Source organism: Papilio machaon, chromosome 22, assembly GCF_912999745.1.
Source record: "Papilio machaon chromosome 22, ilPapMach1.1, whole genome shotgun sequence".
In the NCBI taxonomy this organism is placed as follows: domain Eukaryota; kingdom Metazoa; phylum Arthropoda; class Insecta; order Lepidoptera; family Papilionidae; genus Papilio; species Papilio machaon.
In genome coordinates this window covers 5,312,567-5,333,774 of record NC_060007.1, presented here as the reverse complement: position 1 = coordinate 5,333,774, position 21,208 = coordinate 5,312,567, and the positions used below count along the sequence as shown (strand labels likewise).

General features: G+C 34.6%; 1 protein-coding gene across 1 annotated transcript in view; it reads left to right on the top strand.

Annotated features, from left to right (window-relative positions):
• Positions 1-21,208, top strand: part of LOC106708215 (E3 ubiquitin-protein ligase SH3RF1) — a 31,839-nt gene that overhangs the window by 4,208 nt on the left and 6,423 nt on the right. The window contains exons 3-8 of the mRNA XM_045683469.1: positions 17,165-17,341; positions 17,512-17,600; positions 18,241-18,355; positions 19,001-19,100; positions 19,514-19,640; positions 20,052-21,149. Coding sequence (XP_045539425.1) covers positions 17,165-17,341; positions 17,512-17,600; positions 18,241-18,355; positions 19,001-19,100; positions 19,514-19,640; positions 20,052-21,149 — 1,706 coding nt within the window. The remainder of the gene's footprint in view (positions 1-17,164; positions 17,342-17,511; positions 17,601-18,240; positions 18,356-19,000; positions 19,101-19,513; positions 19,641-20,051; positions 21,150-21,208) is intronic.

The following is a 21,208-nucleotide window of genomic DNA, read 5'->3' as shown; positions in this document are numbered from 1 at the left end:
TTTATTGGAAGGCTTATGGGGCGATATGGTCGCATTGCGACAAAGCCTCTTAAATTATTAAATAAAAAAAAAAAAAAAAAACTATTGCCTCGTTCTGATCTCCAAACGTAAGTTTATTAAACACATCTTTAATGTAGTAAAGCACCATCAAAGAACTATTATATCCTACTTTAAATAATTAAACATAATGAGTATAATTATTGATTAATAATTAATCTATTTATATACTCTTAATATAATAATTAATTTTATTTAGTTACCTATAAATAAAAAGAGTTTATTGACTTTTTAATTATTATGTCAAAGTAATTAAAGTATAATGTACAGAGTAATGTAATTTATCTTATTCTTGTCTAATTTTAGTAGGTAGTTGTAGATAATTTGACAGCTATGTTATCTCTAAGCAATATATCATAGTGATGCATGCAGCAGGAAATACTTTATGTACCATTAGACCAGCTGATACGTATGTACTGTACGCATCTTAACTACTTTTAAATTAGGACGGTATTGTATAAATAACCGTCTCTCCCGATACAATGCTCTGGAAAAGTGTTTAATAAATAATAAAAATCCGTACAACCGTATGTTCTTTTTACAGTTTTTGAGCATATGTTAAATGTTTCCTAGTGATAGCCAAAGTCTTTGTGTATTAGTAATTTTATTCCCTGAATATGATTTTAATTTATAAGTGGCCATTATGAAGACATGTTATATACGTTTTAGATAATAATTTGTCACTAGATTACACAAATAAATAGTAATATCGGTGTAAATGAACACTAGTTGTACTGAAAACTAAAAATAGTTTTTAAACACTTTTTCATTCGCGTGTACACTAGCAATCCGACTAAACAACCCTCTTCCTTGGGCAATGTAAATAAACATAATTTTATTGCCCTTCGTCTTATCTAGCCGGTTGGCATTTGCTTTGACTCACTCTATTGAGTCATGCTTAAGTAATTAATAAAGTACGGTAGCAATTTATATCTTTTTCTTTTTAGGTTTCTTTTTATCCATGATTCTAATTTTATGCATTTGTTTAAGCTTGACCAGTACTTAATTTTTTATTTTTATATATAGGTACTAGAAGTTGAAAGAAATGCTCGTAGCTCACGTTTTTAAAGTACTGTTTAGGATGTGGAAACTTCTACCATTCTACGTTATAACGTTTATTTTAGACAGTGTTTTACTCGTGATGTTTCATAAATTATTCTTACGACAAACAAGGTCAGTTGGCTATTTATACCTGCTTCATCGAAGGTCATGTGAATGTTGGAAAAAAAAAACTTTTTACCTGATTTTTTACAGAGTCGATCACGTTGATATTCAATCCCTTGTCTACGTTCGTATGTTACTATTTTTTTATTTAAGTAATAAAGGCAAAAGTAATACGATATTCTGCCAATGTTTATCAATTATCCTGCAATACTAAACTCGATACGAAGGTTTAAAAATCGATTCAAATTAAATCGACAATAGCCCTTAGTTGAGTCACTTACTCGTTCATTTCGATCACGAAGTTGCATCGTTATCGAATCTCGTATTTTGTATTCTAGTGATACTAGCCAAGTCGTATGGTTGATGCATACATGACGTCCCCTATTGGTGACAAGCTCTAGTAGAATGAGTCTCAGTTTCACACCCTTTCACATAAGTGACTAAATAAACTTTAAATTCATCTGTAAAGGTAAAAGAAAGGACACTATTTAAGATAGTTCTTTTGACCTTCCTGTAAATAATACAAGATACGCCTACTTACATTAACTAGCTCTTTTGTGTTTTGCACACGATTTTCTATACGGCAGGATAGCTAATTAATAACACAGTCACACTGCCACAGACTAACATTTCGGAGAATAAAACGAATGACACCTCATTCTTTAAAGTTGGTTATAACTCACAATGAAAAGGAACGTAGTTAAAGAATTAAATTCGCTTCCCACTTAGGAGCAAGTATTGTACAGGAAACTGTCACCAAATAGCGTCACAAATGTTGGCATGATAACTTTTTAGCCGACTTCAAAAAAGAAGGAGGTTATCAATTCGACTGTATTTTTTTTTGTGTGTTACCGCGCAACTCCGCCCCTGGTGGTCCGATTTTGATGAAAAATATTTTAATCGAAAGGAAGTGCTTGCAGATGGGTCCCATTTTTTTTAAATTACTAGTAGACTAGTAGATTTTGAATTTAGCTTCAAAATTTTTGTATATAATAACGATTTGAGTATAATAACAACAAAACGTGTAGTTAATAAACAATTTATACTCTTTGATATAAACAAACGTATTCCTATCAAATCGAAATTTGCAGACTACAGACATAGCGCTGCCAGGCGTCCGGATAAAGCCGGACATAGATAGGCTTTTTGATTGCGTGTCCGGCCAAAATACCGAGTTGTTAGGTTTTTTACATTTCTCAAACGAGAGTGTACCTATTAATACTGAGACAAAATTCTAAATAATACAGGGTGTCCGACCTTTCTACCCAAATGTCCGGCCAAACTGGATGGTCTGTCCGGCTAGTAGGTTTGGCGACCTGGCAACCCTATACAGACATATTTAAAGTTCATTTTTCTTCGATCGATCGATAACAAATACATCGACCCGTATGTAACGTCCCGCTAAAATATCGCGGCATCGAACTCACGTAACGTAATTGAATGCTACACGTGCGACTCGAATATTAATGTCCTGACTGATTTACTAAAGCTCTTTGATACACGATAAATGAGTTTTGTGAACCACTAGCTGTTACCCGCGACTCCGTTCTCGCGGAATTAATACAAAAAAAACTTTATAAGTAGTCTATGTGTTCTTCCAGACTATGTTCTACATCTTGCCAGATTTCATCAAGATCTATTGAGCCGTTCTGGAAATATTTTCAAACAAACATCCAACCATCCATCTAAACATTCGCATTTATAGTATTAGTAAGATTGCGCACTTCTCATACTTACTTAAAATCAAATTGGCGAATGACATACTTGTCTAACAACTCATAACGTGTTTAAGGACATTTTTATAAGAACCAAATACATACAAATATCACCCGTAACAACTAAGTTATAGCGGTTATAATACAAATGCATTAGTTTATTTATTTGTGCAGCGTGCGACTTCTTGGGAAGTTCTTCTGAGTCATACTCAGATGTTGCATGCGGGATTCCACTCACAGTTAATTTGTTGACCCGTTAATGCAAGGTCTCGACAGACTGGCGGCGTTGATCGCATCATTTCACTGTTGTATTGAGAGACGTTTAATACTCACTTAGAGACTGCTCCTTTAGTGTGGACTCCTGGTGCTATATTTACTCAAAGAGACTTCTTAATTAATCTTTTAACGACATTTCTAACTGATTCAATTAGTATTAAATGCATAATTTCGGAATAAGACAATTATTTCGATGTTTTTTTTTAAAATATAAAATCACACGTTTTACTTGGTAATCTGGTTTATAATAATAATATCTGTAAAATCTTGTACAATGCGACTGTCTGTATGGACATCTCATTTGCACACAGTGCTTTTGCATACGTTTTGTAAATGAAGCATGTTTGTCTTACTTCTTACTATTATTATATTAGGTCCTTACATATGAAATTGGCGTTTTTCGTACTGGCCACTTTAATCACGAATTTCTCCTCTTTGGTAAGGAATTCCAAATTCAAATTTGTACAGCTATAGACTCATGTATTTGTGGTTCGATGACCGTCATTCATTTGTTTTTTTTCTTCTGTTTTTTTCTGTTTGCGTCACTCATTTTACAAAATGGAAAACTTAAAATATCGCATTATTTACGAGTACGAGTTCCGCCGTGGCACTAGTGCTGCGGAAACGACTCGAAGGGTGAATGATGTGTATGGCGGTCGTGTTGCAAAAGAAAACACAGTTCGTTTTTGGTTCCAACGTTTTCGTTCTGGAAATTTCGATCTGCAGAACAAGCCCCGTGGACGGCCTGAGACTCAAGTTGATAATGAAGAGTTGAAGGCTATTGTGGAAGCGGATCCATCGCAAACCACGTCCGAGTTAGCTGCAGGCTGCGATGTTAGTGATAAAACTGTTTTAATTCACTTGAAGCAAATTGGGAAGATTAAAAAGCTTGAAAGGTGGGTACCTCACGAATTGACTGAAGCAAACCGGCAAACGCGCGTCGACTGTTGCGTTACATTACTAAACCGGCACAATAATGAAGGTATTTTAAACCGAATCATTACCTGTGATGAAAAATGGGTTCTTTACGATAATCGGAAGCGCTCAGCGCAATGGTTGGATCCTGGCCAGCCAGCCAAATCCTGCCCCAAGCGAAAATTAACCCCAAAAAAGTTACTTGTAAGCGTTTGGTGGACTAGTGCCGGTATTGTTCATTAAAGTTTTCTCAAATCTGGCCAGACTATTACGGCTGATGTCTATTGTCAGCAATTGCAAACTATGATGGAAAAGCTAGCGGCTAAACAACCTAGGCTGGTCAATCGCTCCACGCCACTGCTGCTTCACGACAACGCTAGACCACACACTGCGCAACAGACGGCTACTAAATTAGAAGAGCTTCAATTGGAAAGTCTAAGACATCCTCCGTACTCCCCGGACCTTGCTCCAACAGATTACCATTTTTTTCGAAATTTGGATAACTTCTTGCAAGGGAAAAAATTCAACTCCGATGGGGCAGTCCAAATCGCCTTCAAAGATTTCATTGATTCTCGTACGACTGGTTTTTTTAGTAAAGGGATCAATGAACTACCTATGAGATGGCAAAAGTGCATAGAAAATAATGGTTCATACTTTGATTAATTAAATATATTATATTAAAAAATATTCGACTTTTTGTTCCTCCCATACAAAACGCCAATTTCATATGTAAGGACCTAATAAATGCGAATGTTTGGATGGATGGATTTTTGTTACAAGGTATCTTCAAAACGGCTCAACGAATCTCGATGACATTTAGCATAGATGTAGAACATAGTCTGGCAGAACACATAGGCAACTAATAAAGTTTTTTTTATTATGTTCGCCCGGACTTAGTCGCGGACAATAGCTAGTTCATATATTTTTTAGTTACGATTTTTTTGTAACAAGACTTTTTGATGAAAACTTGCCAATGCTTGCCTTTATTTTTTTATCTAATACAGTTAAAATTATCAATAGTTTAACTGACATATATAATTTCTTTTAATGCATATAACTATACTATTTAAATATAAAGATTGGCAATAACTAATGAAAATGAAAATCTTTATTATTGCACACTAAGTTTAGGACGTTTGTTTGCAAGTTGGATCAATAGTGGCTCGTGTGGCGAGGCCTTAAATGTGCAAAATTAATAAATATGACCTTGTATAACAATTAGCTGACTTCGCAATCGTTGATTTTTTGTTATTTGTATGAGTTAAAATAATTGTTGAATTTTTTGCGTAAGAAGGGGGTAACTTCAGATATGACGGCTGATAGAGATGTATGGAGGAGTAGTACATACTGTGCCGACCCTCCATAGGGATAAGGGCAGGTTGATGATGAATTGTTGAATTTTTATTTATGTGAGTTATGAAAATAGATAGCGTATTTTTAACCAATTATGGTTAAATGATGTTTTTTATATAAGCTAAAGTATCTCGCTGTTATTGTCTTTCTAACTACAATTTACTTAATTCATAGAGATTTTCTTATATATTTACCGAATAGTAAAATTAATTAACTAGACAAGTTTATATACATAATTGAAATAATGTAAATTTTATTGTGAAATTAATTAAATTAGTGTTTAAAATTGTTCATACGTTCGACCAGAAATCAAAGATTTTTTTTAATTTTCGATTTTAAAGAAGGTTTGTTAAGTTCTTCTGTACATTAATTTTAACTGTGTTTAATTCAGCGTTCGTCCATTTCTTTAAAGATGGGTACAAAGTTTTTGCTTCAAGTATTAATAATGATTTAGTTTTGCATAAGTTGCCTAAATTAGATGGTAATTGTTGAAGACATAAGATTCCATTTAAAACTATAAAATTGTTGAAATAAAGACTGCGAATCATTTATCAATTTAAAATTTTCCTTTTTATTTTAATAGACATTTTTTATTCATTTAGACGTCACTTTGCACAGATTAACTAAACGACAGACTCGACGAAATTAATCTTCCGTTTAATTTTTATTGACACGATTACATCGCTTGCTTAAAATCCCCATATACCCTAAAAACACCTTGCATTATTTGCGTCTCTTTGTGAAATTTCTGACCTTACCTGTTGGAGCTAAATATATAATTTTGTTTAATTATTAAGTCGGGTCGAGCTTTTATAAAAGGCGTTTTGCGTGCGCGTTTTAACCTAAATTAACATTTCCCATGGTAATACTGGATTATATTTTACAAAAGTTAGACTATATTTGTAAGCTCTTGCCTGTAAGCTTACAAAGAACGCTGTGTTGTTTTAAGGTCATGAGGTCAGGGAATTTCAGATAAGCTTATTGTTGGTTATTTGTTTTCTTTTTAAAATTACTAAGCTATGAGTCGATCAATCTTGTGGAAGATCTGTTAGTGCCGTACCTGGTCTCTCTTAATTTAGATTTAAAATTGAAAGTCTCCTTTTGTGATCAATTAACTCTTGTATATAACCCCAAAAATATAGTTATACAACGTTTGATATTATGTCCATAACGTCCGTTAACGTGGTTATATGTTTCAGTATAAATATGTATAATCACACTGCTTTTTAAGAACTTTATTATTATTTTTTATAAGGTGGCAAACGAGCGAGCAACATTGCATGCCTACCGATGCATTGCCTACCTCTAATTGACGGAGGAGGGGACACACAAAATGAGAATATGACCCATTGATTACTTGGTCAAGATTGCAAGTACGCATACTAATGTTACGATAATCTTTGTCAAAAATACGCGCCGGACGCTAGTCACGGTATAGAAGGATAGACGTATTTTTAAGTCAAAATCTAATTGAAACGTTGTCCAAGTTTTTTTTTTATGGTAAGGCCTTAAGTTTTTTTTGTGGTTAAACCCATTTTAGAATTTAAATCTAACAATATACGGTTCCTCTGTTCAACGAATATATACGTTTGGGATCACTTAGACTACACGTTTTCTCTCTATACAAAAAAAAAAGCCGGAAATGCGCTTGCTTAAAATTAATCGTCGTGTGGCATTAGCGTTAACACTTGGTATATGTCACGGACACCGAAGTTACTAATCCAAGCTAAAGGTGCGTTTACATTAGAGCGGGAAGCGGATAAGTTCACAAAGTTTATATTGGAGTTGAGAATTTACTGCAAAGAAAGAAAATTGTCATATTTTTTATTGTAATTAATAGAATTGTTGCGTTTTTAATCGTACTATCATACTAATATTATAAATGCGAATGTTTAGATGGATGGATGTTTTTTTAAGGTATTTCCGGAACAAATCACCGGATCTCAACGGAATTTTGAATACATGTAAAATATATTCTTGAACAACATATAGGCTACTCATTTTTTAATTCCGCACGGACGGAGTCGCGGGCGATAGCTAGTTACTTATATAAGTTCAATTTAATTTATTACACTTGTATTTCGTTGTTATCGACCACTTGGTTTGTTTCTTTCAAATTAGTTTATCAATGTTTAACGATTGGTCCGTACATTGTAAACTTAAAATTAAACCATTGTGTAAGTTTATGTTGAAGTTTCAAAGATGATTTCAGCATGTTTCGACATTGTAACATTGATTTTCAATTGACCCGTTTGACTTGGGGCGACGTGTTTCAAGCTCGCACTCACTGTCCTGTATAAATAGACATGGCTCTCTTTATATTTTAACGTTTCTGGCAACGGTAATCTGCCAGGGTTGCCGCAACATTTATTTTTGTAAATTTGATTTTGTGATTTTTTTTTAAAACTACAAATAGTATAGTAACAAATAGTATTTAAAAATATTACCATGTACTAATTTCTACTAGAATCAACTTTCGACTAGATACTAATAATAAAGATTGGGTATCAAATATAAATGTCATTAATTTACACCGTTTTACGGATATGTATGTACTTTTAAAGTTAAATTATAATTAAATAATTTACTACTTCTCGCCCGAAATTCCGTCCCGGCGGAATTAAAAAAAACGTAATAAGTAGTCTATGTATTCTTCCTGACTATGTTCTACATCATTGCCAAATTTCATCAAGATCCGTTGAGCTGTTCCGGAGATACCTTCTAACAAACATCCATACATCCAATAACATTAAATAATTCTATCGTCATATAAATTGATACTATTGTACGGCAATCTCTAGTTCTTTGCGTGTGTATTTAAAAAAATCTCTTTAGTGTCAACCCTGCATCAATATGTAACAGTATGACGTTCAGCAGTTTGTTTGCTGCCACACGTTGCAAGACATTGTGTTTACACTGTGTTAAGCAATGTCGGCTGTTTGTGTCGGATGTCCGTCTGACGTGATGTGAGATGATTTTATGCAGATACCATACCAATGAATACATAAGACTTTCAAGTTACTGGTTTAATCGTTTTGTTTTATCATTTAAAATTTAAATAAAAAAAAAGTAAAATCGATTTCAGGGTTTTTGATGGAACATTGTCCCGCCTATAGTCTACAATGTTAGTTTTTAGCCGACTTCAAAAAGAAGGAGGTTATCAATTCGACTGTATATTTTTTATCGTTCATAAAACATCTGCAACATATTAGTGGTCGCTTAGCATATGATGCTTGTCTCTCAAAAAAAAAAAATGTGAAAGTACATAATCTATCGGCAAAGTAGTGTACAACACTAGTTCGGCATTCCGTACGTCACTGGTTTGGGGCTCGGCCAGCTGATATTGTCAGGAGAAAGCCTAGGTCACGTCGATTACGCAGCGGTGGGCGGGTATCGGACACCTGTCGTTTGCAGAGTCCACTGAGACTTGGTTATGTGTCACGATTAAATAATGATGCAGCTTAGTTTTTTCTTTATAAGTTTTTAACTGTACGGTGTTATTTGAATCAAATTAACTTTTCTGTTTTAGTTTGCTTGACAGACGTACAATTTGTATTTTTAAATGTCGAAATAGGTTGACTTTTTTTTGTAAATGCAATTAGTTTAATATGTAGGAATGTCTATGAAAATGATGTCGAAAGGTATCTTTTAAAGTGTTCAAAATAATATACATTATCTTAAATTACCTTTGTACAATAGTAAACGGGAATACCTTAGGTTTAACTGGGCGAAACGAAACATGGGAATATGTTAATTTTTTTTAATAAAATTACAAATAACAAAGCTTATCAGTTATATAGACAGAGTTTCGAAGATACTATATTAATTTCTTGCAAGAGTTTTTATTGCTTTTGTCAAAGAATAGCAAAAATCTTATCTTATCTATATATATAAAAGAAAGTTGTGTTAGTTACACCATTTATAACTCAAGAACGGCTGAATCGATTTGACTGAAAATTGGTGGGCAGGTAGCTTAGGACCAGGAAAAGGACATAGGATAATTTTTAACCCATTTTCAATTTTTTATTCCGCGCGGACGGAGTCGCGGGTAAAAGGCTAGTCTGTAATATTAAAAGATAGAAAACTTTTATATCGACTTTTGAAGGAATTTCTTCATCTTACTAATATTATTAATGCGAATGTTTAGATGGATGGATGTTTTTGAAGGTATCTCCGGAACAGCTCAACGGATCTTGATGAAATTGGACACAGACGTAGAACGTAGTCTGGAAGAACGCATAGGCTACTTATTGCGTATTTTTTTTTAAATTCCGCGCGTACAGAATTGTGGGCTAGTATGCTAGCTAGCTAGAGCTAGAGCAGAGCTAGTATGATATAAATCTGAGATTAAGGAATAAAGGCAGATCTTTTAGTATACTTTTAAAATACAAGTATTGTAATTAAAGAGTTTAGAACTAGATTTTTGTGTTTGCCTTTTTTCCGAACTCCATTCCTGACTCACTCTCTTATTAGATGACTTATCTTTGATAACAAGTGATAAACTGATAATAATCTTTCTGATAACGATGAAAAATATGTCAAGATTATGTAAATTTTTTAATAATTTACAGGCTGGAAACACGAAGAAATAAAAAATATAGTCTATGGTATCTTTACTAAAACTATGTAGTGAAGCGTGGTCTCAGTTTTTAAACATGTCTGACTTTATTTCTTGTTTTTCTTCTTACGTTAAAGCAAAGTGAGGGGGTTCGCGCATTGACGAAATACAGTGTACAAAGACATTCCATCCTTACCATTCCCTTTGAAAAAAATAGAGATGTCGATGTGTTTTTGTACAAGTATTACGATAATGTAAACTAGCAACGGTTGCAAAACATAGGCATAGAGAATGGTGATCGTGTACGATGTGCCGCGAATCCGGTGTGTAGTAATGGAACGCTTCCCGCCTCGCCTGTTGTCTCGTCACGACTCTCTCACGGTCGCTCCATGCCTTGCTGATGATTTTTTTTTAATTCACTAAAGTCGGATGTTAAGGAGCGGTGGAATTTACCTGATGTAGACTTCTAAATATATAAAAAGCAAAATCAATCAATTTGATCGGTCAAGGCTACAGTATGTAAGAATAGAAAGAACACTTTTTTTTTCGGCTCCCACTGTCAAACATTTTATTATTAATAAATAATAATACATAGTTACAACAACAGAGAATGTTTAAATTATGTTTTGGCTGTGGAATTCCACGGTAACTTTACATTAAACTTAGGTTACAATTTACCAGTACAATACAACCATTACAACAGTAGCGTTGGCACCAGTTAGTGTTTATATTATGCCATCGGTGATTTTGTACGCTACTCCTACTGTACTGGAATAATGTGAACTAGGCTTTACTTTACTGTTCGTCTATTAATGTCGTCGTCTGTACTTCGTCGGCTATTAGTTTAAAGGTTACTTTTGTATTGCGTGTTGCCAAGTAAATTTAAAAAAGTAGATAATTACAGCTGCCTTAGAGCGTTTAAAATTCCATCGCCTGAGCATAACGAAATTGAAACCAGTAGATACGAAAACGTTCCAGAGCAAAAAGTATCGTTGATTAATATACCAATTGGGGAAATGAGTTGCGTGTTTGACCTTCCGAGCTCGATATCCCGACGAAATAATCGTAGAAACTACGAGTATGTTCGGAAACAACATAAAAGTTAGTTGTAATTATTTTCACTTGTTTACTAAGACTGGGTTTTTTGATCTTGTTACTAAGCAAGTTTTTTTTTTGTATATAACACGTCACATACTTGATATATATTTATGATAGTAAAGATGAATTTTGTTGATTTAAATTCAGATTTTCTTTTATCATAATGTTAAATTTGTTAGTATTTTTTTATCGCTGAGAAATCGTACGGGAACTAATGAAAAGATTACATAAAAATTAGCAACGTTTGAGATATTTTGTTACGCTAAAGGTAAAATCGTTTTCAATTAAAATCTGCAAATTCCGATTTTAAATGCCAAAAAAAAGTTCACTCTACACAAAGCACCTGTTACAAACACGTTTTATAAACTGGTCAACCGTTTGTACAGTCGACAAAAAGCAGTTTACGTTAATTATATATTTACTGCAGTCATAGCCGTTACAAGAATAACAGAAATAGATCGCGTGGTTCCACACCATCTGTGAACTGCGTTTGTATTCCATTGGGAGTAATAATTGACTATAGATGAGGTATTCTTTAGGAATTACTTTAATTTTGTATCTACTTAGATAGTGTTACCAATATTATAAATGCGAAAGTTTAAGTTTAAAACGGATCTGATTTAAACGCATAGAGATTACTGTCTCTCATAAGCTACTTAATAAGTTTTTTTTTTTATAAAATTCCGAGTGTATGAAGTTGCGGGCAAAAGATTTAGTGTATTTATAAAAAATAAAAAGTAATTGGTAAATTCTGATTAATTCTTTAAAGGAATAACTAGCTGTCACCCTCAACGCTGTCCGAGGAGAATTAAAACTTAATTAGTAACCTATGTGTTCTTCCAGACTATGTTCAACATCCAAGGCAAATTTCAGCGAGATCCATGCACCGTTCTGGATAGTAACAAACATCCATCCATCCAACCATTTATAATATTAGTAAGATTAAGATATTTTCAGTGTGTTAGATTTATGTGTGATCCTTAAAATTCTGTAAACGAGCTGCCAAAAGCTGTATAGTTTCACCTATTAGAAGCGTCCATTTCTTTCGTTTTTCTTCACTAAAGTGTTTCACAAAGAGCTAGTGAAAAACACCTCCGTTGCTCGAACGTATAAATAACACAGCTTAAAGTTTAAGCGCTTGCAGCTAGTTAAGCTTTCTTAAGCTTGAAACACCTTTTTTTCTATCCGTCCGCTTGAGTGCTTTTAAACTGTTGAACCTCTTACGTAAGGTATTTGCTCGGAACTCGACTGCGGCCATAAATAATAGAGTGTTCATGACTGACTCTCTGGAGAATGTAACACGACAGCGTTTGCGTTAGCGGTTTGTTTCTCTTAAGTTACCCTCGTATGTTATCATTTAAAGAAAACTAGTACAACTTCGCACACCTGGCTCATTAATAGTTAACGACGAGTTTCCACTATTGTCTTTGTTTTTTTTCTAAGAGTATAAGCGGGATGACAACATGTTTTTATACATGTGTTTCGGCAGTCGAAACGTTAAGACTTCGTTTTATTAGTTAATGAATTAGATGGCTGTTATTAATTTTTTTTTCAATAACAAGGCCATAACAATAGAATTTGTGTCTTTGATGTGGTTGTTTAATAACTTGTTAGTCGTTATAGAGCTCCACCGACAAATATAAATATATCTCATTGTTAATTGACTGAGGAAATTCTCGTTGCTATGGCGACGCGGCTTTCACGTTTACGCGGAGAACCCTTAAAAGGCATGACGTCTGAGAGCAGGCTTATTTGGACCGACGAAGTTGAAGAATTTCACATTATATTTGGCAATGTACTTTTCCAGTGTACATTTAAATACAAATTAAAGTTGTGCACTATTTACCTAACATTAGAAGATTAATATAAAGACTAATGTGTACAAAATATATATATATACTAAAAAGTATACATATTTTGTATACATGGTGTACATTGCGTAACTGATAATGATAATTTTTTTTTACATTTATGTATGTCTGACTGTATGTTCGCAAGGCTGTGTTTGTTCCGGGTAATCTTCGGAACGGCTGGACCGATTTTGACGGGACTTGGACGGGAAGGTAGCTGATGCCCGCGAGCATATTAAAGGCTACTTTTTTAATTCAGTGCTGAATGAAGTCGCTGACGACGGCTAGTATATTGTATACCAGATTGAAATTATAATATATAGTTATTTAAGGAATAATTAGTTTCACAATACGACAAGACTTATTTCTACAATTTGTATAAATGAGCTTTGTTAGCTTGTCGTTAGCCTGTCTTTAAATGACTAAATAATTGTAGTTGCAAAATGAAAATGACTATCGCTGTAATATTTCATATTCATTTATTTACTTATTATATATATAACACATTTTATAAAATAATTAACAAAGTATGTTATATAAAAAACTAGCTTTTACCCGCGACTCCGTCCGCGCGGAATTAAAAATAGAAAACGGGGTAAAAATTATCCTATGTTCGTTTCCTGGTTCTAAGCTACCTGCCCACCAATTTTCAGTCAAATCGATTCAGCCGTTCTTGAGTTATAAATAGTGTAACTAACACGACTTTCTTTTATATATATAGATAGTATACCGTTACCGTAGTATAAAGTTATTTTCTTAGTTACGAAAATTAATATATTTTTCATCCTTTATCTATGCCATAGATCAATGTTGTCTGCTGCTTGTTACTACATTTTGATTGATAAGTATGTCCTTTACCTATTATTTTCAATGATTTAATATTTAATGATAACCTAATTAATTGTATTCATTTATCATCAAAATGATTTAATGTCGGCACGTCACTTTAACTTAGTATACAGAAAATTAGCAAATGATAAGATAAGCTAATATTATCTAGACTACGATTTAATTTTTTTTATAAGATAAGGGGGCAAACGAGCAGCGGGAACACCAAGGTGTTCATCGACGCCCATTAACATCATTAATACCAGAGTAATCGCAGTTGCGTTGCCGGAATTTTTGCCAGATTTGGGCCCGTGAAAGTTAGCGATGAATACGTTAAAAAACGACTCTTATTTAAAACTAGCTGTCGCCTGCGACTACGCGCGAGGAATTAAAACAAAAACTTAATTAGTAGCCTATGTGTTTTTCCCAGGCTATGTTGTAAAGACTAAATTTCAGCGAGATTCATGCAGTCGTTTCGGACATACTTTGTAACAAACATCCATCCTCTAAAAATTTGCATTTATAATATAAAAAAAATTATGTCTGTGTAAAATACGCTTTACATAAAAATATATTTTCGATATAAAATATTCAACAAACTAAAATAATATTTCTAGCTCGCAAACAGAAATAATGATGTTTACGTAAATTAGAACGTTTAAGAAGGATCCATCGTCTCGTCTGGCTGTTTGTATTCTGAGAAAATATCTTGCGAATGACGACGAAGTACACAGCGTTTGTTGCACTCTCTTATCTAATAACAGGGCTGTCAAATGTCATGTAAATATTTGCTAAGAAAATGTCTATGTTTGTTCTTTACGTCTCATATTTGATAATACCCAGTAAACAAAGTCGCCTCCAGAAAGGCTGATTTTGTCTAGATGTGGTGGTATTTTGCAGTTTTTTAAGATTGATTGGAGCTTTAGCTAGATTTTTTAAAGTCTATTAATTCTCGGATGCAGATTACAAAGGTGTCGTCATTTGTTGAATTACTAGCTGTCGGCCGCTACTCCGTTCGCGCGGAATTAAAAAAAACTAAAGAAGTAGCCTATGTATTCTTCCAGATTATGTTCTACATCTGTGCCAAATTTCATCAAGATCCGTTGAGCCTTCAACCAAACATCCATCCATCTAAACTTTCGCATTTATAATATTAGTAAGATATTGTAATCTTAAAAGTTAAGAACCCACACAAACTCTAAAATATAAGTAGGAATAAAAGCATTAAAAACAGATAAACTTTTATTTATTGGTTTAGAAGCAGGCTATGGAAACATACTATGTTATGTTGTGAGAAATAAAAATAATAAAAATTATAAAATTGGCAACCCTATCGGGAGCTTTTATTAAATTGACCTTTACTGTTTAGGGCACTCGATGTAGCGATCCATGAACCTTTATAAAGGGTTAGTTCGATATCGCACGATATCGTGGAATTTATACACTCGAATTTTCTAAGTACATGTTTCCACTGCCTAAATATATATACAAAAACATATTGATGTTTCTGTTCGTGATCAATTCAAAATAAACATGTAATTTGTACAAACAATTCGATGCTCACTAAAGTGAATTTTATTTTCATATTGGTTTTACATTTTCATGCATTTCACCCATCAATTACTGTTCCCACGTACATTTAGTTTGCACTTAAATGCAAATTGTGTTAGCCAAAGTTGTGCAGCGCTAGCTTAGCTCAAGGGGGGAGCGTTACTTAATCCGGGTTAAGTTTCCTACTAACGGATACCGACTAACTTATCCGACGTCTGACGATGTTGGACACGTATTAAATTGTACATATGTGTATATAAAATAAATACGTTAATAATAAAACGCACAAAAAAAAATAAGTAGCCGGTGTTTTCTTCCGGACTATGTTCTACATCTGTGCCAAATTTTATCATCCAACATCATCCATCCATCCAAATTTTCGCATTTATAATATTAGTAAGATTCCAACAAAGGATTAACATCACACGCTATCGTGTAAGCCTCATGACCTTAATGAGGTCGGATAAAGACGCATGAACAGTGGTAGATCCCACAACAACAATTATTTGTTAGGTGCACGAAGGCGGGGTCGACCGGTGAAATACCACGAACACAAAGATGGCGTGAAGAAAAAAGAAATTCTCTTTATGTGCGTCCCATCCCCCGTCGATTAAAGGTTGGCAATTCATCTGTAATTGAAGATATCTATGGGCAGCAGTCGCTTCGCTATTTCGGCGAGGTGGTCGTTAGTCACTATATAATTTAAATAAAGAACATGTTCAAATTCGTACATTGTTATCCCAGTAATTTTTTACTAAAACACAGCTACAAACGTATTTTAATGTTTTTGTGAAGGTGTTTTGTGAATGAAAACAAACGGTTGAAGTCACAGACGTACGGATAGTCTGTGTGCTGTTTTATTCACGCGAACGACGCCTTTTTTTGAACGAGATTAAAAGATTCTTTCAAACCCTTTGAGTTGGGGTTTTTTGTTTTTCTGTTTTTTGTGTTTAGCGCAGTCAGACAGAACGCATGAAAGCATTCAAACAAATGCGATCATTTGTGCGTTTAGATTTGGAGATTTTAATAGTAGGTACGATTAAATATAGGTTTTATTAAATTTAGTTGCAAAGAAGTTATGTCAAGTTTTGTTAAGTTATGTTTAACAGTGGTAGACGCCACCTTGTTATTAAAAAAATAATGTCCTATGTAATATTATACAATATTTAATTTATAAATATAGTGTAGGAGTTCGTGGAAAAGATTTACATCAACGACATTACTAATACGTACGTGTACAGAAACGTGAACATATTGCCATACAAATTTGGTCTCGTTGACAGTGCTACAGGACAATTGGTTATACTAAGATTTACTTGATTTTTTACGCCTACCTTACACTTATTCGTATTTATTAAAAAATTAAAAAACTCGTAACTAACGGTTGAACCCAATAATAGATTTCAATGTCATCTTTGCTTATGTATCTATTACATATTAGGTTTTACCCGCGACTCCGTCCTCGCGGAATAAAAAAAAAATGCACACAAGATAAAAAAGTTCCTATGTCCGTCTCCTAGTTCTAAGCTACCTGCCCATCAATTTTCAGCTAGATCAGTTCGAGCGTTCTTGAGTTATAAATAGTGTAACTAACACGACTTTTTTTTATCCTTTTGTTTTTAACCGATCTAAGAATCGCTATAACAATCGAAGAACCCGATCTATCGTTTAGGAGGCATAATACATATTTAATTAAAAAATCTTTAGATCGATATCACGGATCGGTTATTGGGTCCGTCGTAAGATTTTATGTAAGGAGGTTTTTCTCTCTGTTAATATAACAACGTTTTGCATTCCAGGTGATTGTAGAGTCGCACAAGGAGCTACGATGTCCGGAGTGCCGGGTGCTAGTCGAGGCCAAGGTGGAGGAGCTGCCTCCCAACGTGTTACTGATGAGGATACTCGAGGGCATGAAGAATTCTGCCCCGAGGAAGGTCAGCGTTGTCCAGCGAGCGCCCAGGAGTGGACATTCTCAGGTACACTAAGTCCTAGTGAAAATATTTTATGAAGCTTGTAAGACGTTTAGGTAAACATCTGGGTTTTCTTGACTTCAATATGTTTTATAGTAGTATGTAAGACAATAAAGTACCAAATTAGTCAATGTACAAAATCAAGATATTTATTACGATATTGTTATGATTTTTAGACGCAGACGCAGCAAGGTGCGCGGACGGAAGCCAAGCAGCTGCCGCCGCACGCCCGCGCTATCTACGACTTTATATCCAAGGAGCCGGGGTCAGTGTGCATACACCTTTATAACCTTACTTAATAATATTATAAACTAGCTTTTACCCGCGACTCCGTCCGCGCGGATAAAAAAATAGAAAACGGGGTAAAAATTATCCTATGTCCGTTTCCTGGTTCTAAGCTACCTGCCCACCAATTTTCAGTCAAATCGATTCAGCCGTTCTTGAGTTATAAATAGTGTAACTAACACGACTTTCTTTTATATATATAGATGCGAAAGTTTAGATGGATGTATGGATATATGTTTGAAAGTATCTCCAGAACGGCTTAACAGATCTTGATGAAATTTGGCATAGATGTAGAGCATATTATACTGGGAGAACACATAGGCTACTAATATTTTTTTTTCTAATTAGGCACGGACGGAGTCGCGCGCGATTGCTAGTATCTAATATCGATACAAGCATTTATACTCATAGTATATTTAGCGATAGATTAATTTTAACTGTGCAAGAAGTTTCTTGACTTTTGACTTGAACTTGATTTTACTATGGAGAGAATTCATCCACTAGTTGACCAGATCTTCAGTCCATTTTGTAGTAAACTTACAATCCAGCTATTATAATTTTTGTACCATAATGAGTTGATATTTTGAACATTTAAATAATGAATTATATTTATTTTACAGTGACCTTTCCTTCAAAAAAGGTGACACTATTATGCTGCAAAAGAAGTTGGACCATTTCTGGTATCAAGGCGAGTGCTCAGGGAGAACTGGCATGTTCCCTATCACATATGTACAGGTAAAATTATCATTGATTTTAGTCAATCTCACTAATATTATAAATGTGTATGTCTGGATGTTTGTTACAAAGTATTTTCAGGGTCAATTAATTTCGATAAAATTTGGCATAGATGTAGAATATATGATGTTTTTATACGCAATTGTTTTATTTAAGATTTCTAGAAGCTTGTCGATGGCTCCTACGAATAAGGGCCTATGTGAAAATTGACAACTTTACAGGAGATGCTCTCAAAGTTTCAACCATGTAGGAAAAGAAGTCCTTTTACCTCAGTAAAAAAATAACATTTACACAAGTAAATATGTATTTTTAGCCGACTTCAAAAAGAAGGAGGTTATCAATTCGACTGTATTTTTTTTTAATGTGTGTTACCGCGAAACTCCGCCCCTGGTGGTCCGATTTGGATAAAAAATGTTTTAATCGAAAGGAAGTGCTTGCAGATGGGTCCCATATTTTTTGTTTAGTGCATATTGTTAACTAAACTAAGAGGTAACTTTTAACAAAAAAAAGTAAAAATCATCAGTCTGTTACTTTGGCCCTTATAGATAGGATCCATCGTTTTTGCCAGACAACAGTAGATGTCTGATTTAATCAAGTTAATCTATTTAGTTTGATCTATCTACAATAGTAAATGTTTTATTTTAGGTAGTGGTAGCTTTGCCCGTGCCAACTGCATTGTGCAAAGCTCTATATGACTTCAGGATGTCAGCTCCTGATGAGGAAGGTTGTTTGGCTTTTGATAAAGGTAAATTTCTCAACAGCTGTTGTACGAATAGACTGGTTTTCATGCTGCAATACCACGATCACACAGAAGACTACCTTCAAGTAGAAATGTGTTACAGGCCTAGTTTTAGTCCTCTTTCCCTTCCCACTCTTTTCTTATAAGTTAAGGATGGGAAAGAGATTTGATAGAAGATTAATGTATAACTAAAAAAGATCACGACATTGAAGTTAGCGGTTTTCGTTGGATAGATTGATCTGTCCAACAGAAACACCCGAAGTGACACAGATACAGGATAACCTAGTCCAAGAGCTAAGGCTCCTGGACTAAATGTATATAAATGAGTGTCGGAATGTATAAAAAAAATTCAGTCTAATCACTGATAGATATAGCGTTGAGCTGGAATCTGTAATGTAACATATAATGTTATGTTCCAGGTGCAATAATAACAGTACATAGGCGTGTAGATGAGAACTGGGCGGAAGGTCGGCTGGAGCGCCGCGTTGGCATCTTCCCCATCGCCTTCGTAGAGCTCAACCAGCCTGCGCGACATCTCATGAACAGGTCTCATCACATATAATTTAGCCACCACATGAAATTATAAGATTAGGGGACCACTTAGTGTAGTTTTAGTATGATTAAACATATCTGTGTGCGGTCGCTAGAAGCATTTTACACGATATATAAGGAAATGATGTGAATTTTTCGAACAGATTTTTTAAAATATAATATTAAATTCTTTAAAATACTAAGATGCTTACAATCCTTATAGGTCCACATTTACTTGTCAGTTTTTCAATATAAATTGGACCGTTCTTGATAACTTTTTTTATGACTAGTCTCCCACTAGATCTAGTCTAGATGATCGGTTGGCGATGCCCTAGACACCTGAACAATGTCTTTGTGTTTAGTGTTAACATCTGTGTCATCAAATTTTGTATATTACGTCGTTAATAATTGAATTTAATATTCCAGCGTCCCTCTAAACCGAGCAGTACCACCGTTGCCCTCTGAAGAGACGAGACCGGGTCATTCGGAGCACAGGCACACACAGCACACACACAGATACCAGCCCGTCTCCCTCTCCGCACCCCCCACAGCACACGGCAACTACCAGAACATGGCCCCTATGACACCCATCACACCAACACCTCACAACTACCCACCTCACGCACACAGCATGCTCACACAACAACAACAGATCCTAGTGCCTCAAACTGTCTCACATGGACCTCTCGTCACCAATATGTCTAGAAATATCGTGGAACCTGCCCAAACTAAACTATCACTAGACTTTATCAATCATTTTGTCAATGTACACAACAATAAAACCGTGGGCATACAAAATGTATCACGTATTAATGACTACGAGCGCATGAGAGTCGGGAAATTTGAAAATTATTCACAAAAATCCGATACGACTTATCAAAATGTAAGAAGTCATGAACATTTTCCGATATCAGTGGCAAATTTCAATACAAATAATGTCAGCTCAGATTCTAGCTCTAGTATGAACACGCCATCAGTCGGTGTCAGTTCTACGACAACACCAAATACTAGCTCCAATACAAGTACTTGTGAAAGTGCTGAACCAAGCTTACCAAGTTCCCCGGACAATAACACGGAACGAAATTCAACCTTAAACGTATCTAATACGGTTCAAAATCCAACACCCGATGTAACCAATGATAATGAAACTGATACGTCAATAAATACTTCTATGGGAGTTCTAAGTCTGAACGAAAGTTCAACAGCGACTAATACTTCTTTAAATGTTAGCTTACCACCTACTGAAAGTCCTAAAAACATAGCCAATACATCGCAGACTCAAAATGAAAGTCTAGAAAATGATACATCTAGATTAGATGTACCTTCATCATCTAAGAATGTACGTCCCAGTGGACCTGATTCTTTATTAAACTTCGGCCTGGGTCTACAAGCTGCATTGTCGCCATCTCACGGCAAAGATGGAAACTATTCCCGGTCCCATAGAGAACACCATAGAGAAAGAGAGAAGAGACACAGTTTGACTCCTTCTACACATCTACAGGGGAATCACACACCAATAAATAGGTAAGATTTAGTACACAAAGATTGAATTTCAAGACTATTTAATCTAGTAATCTATGTTT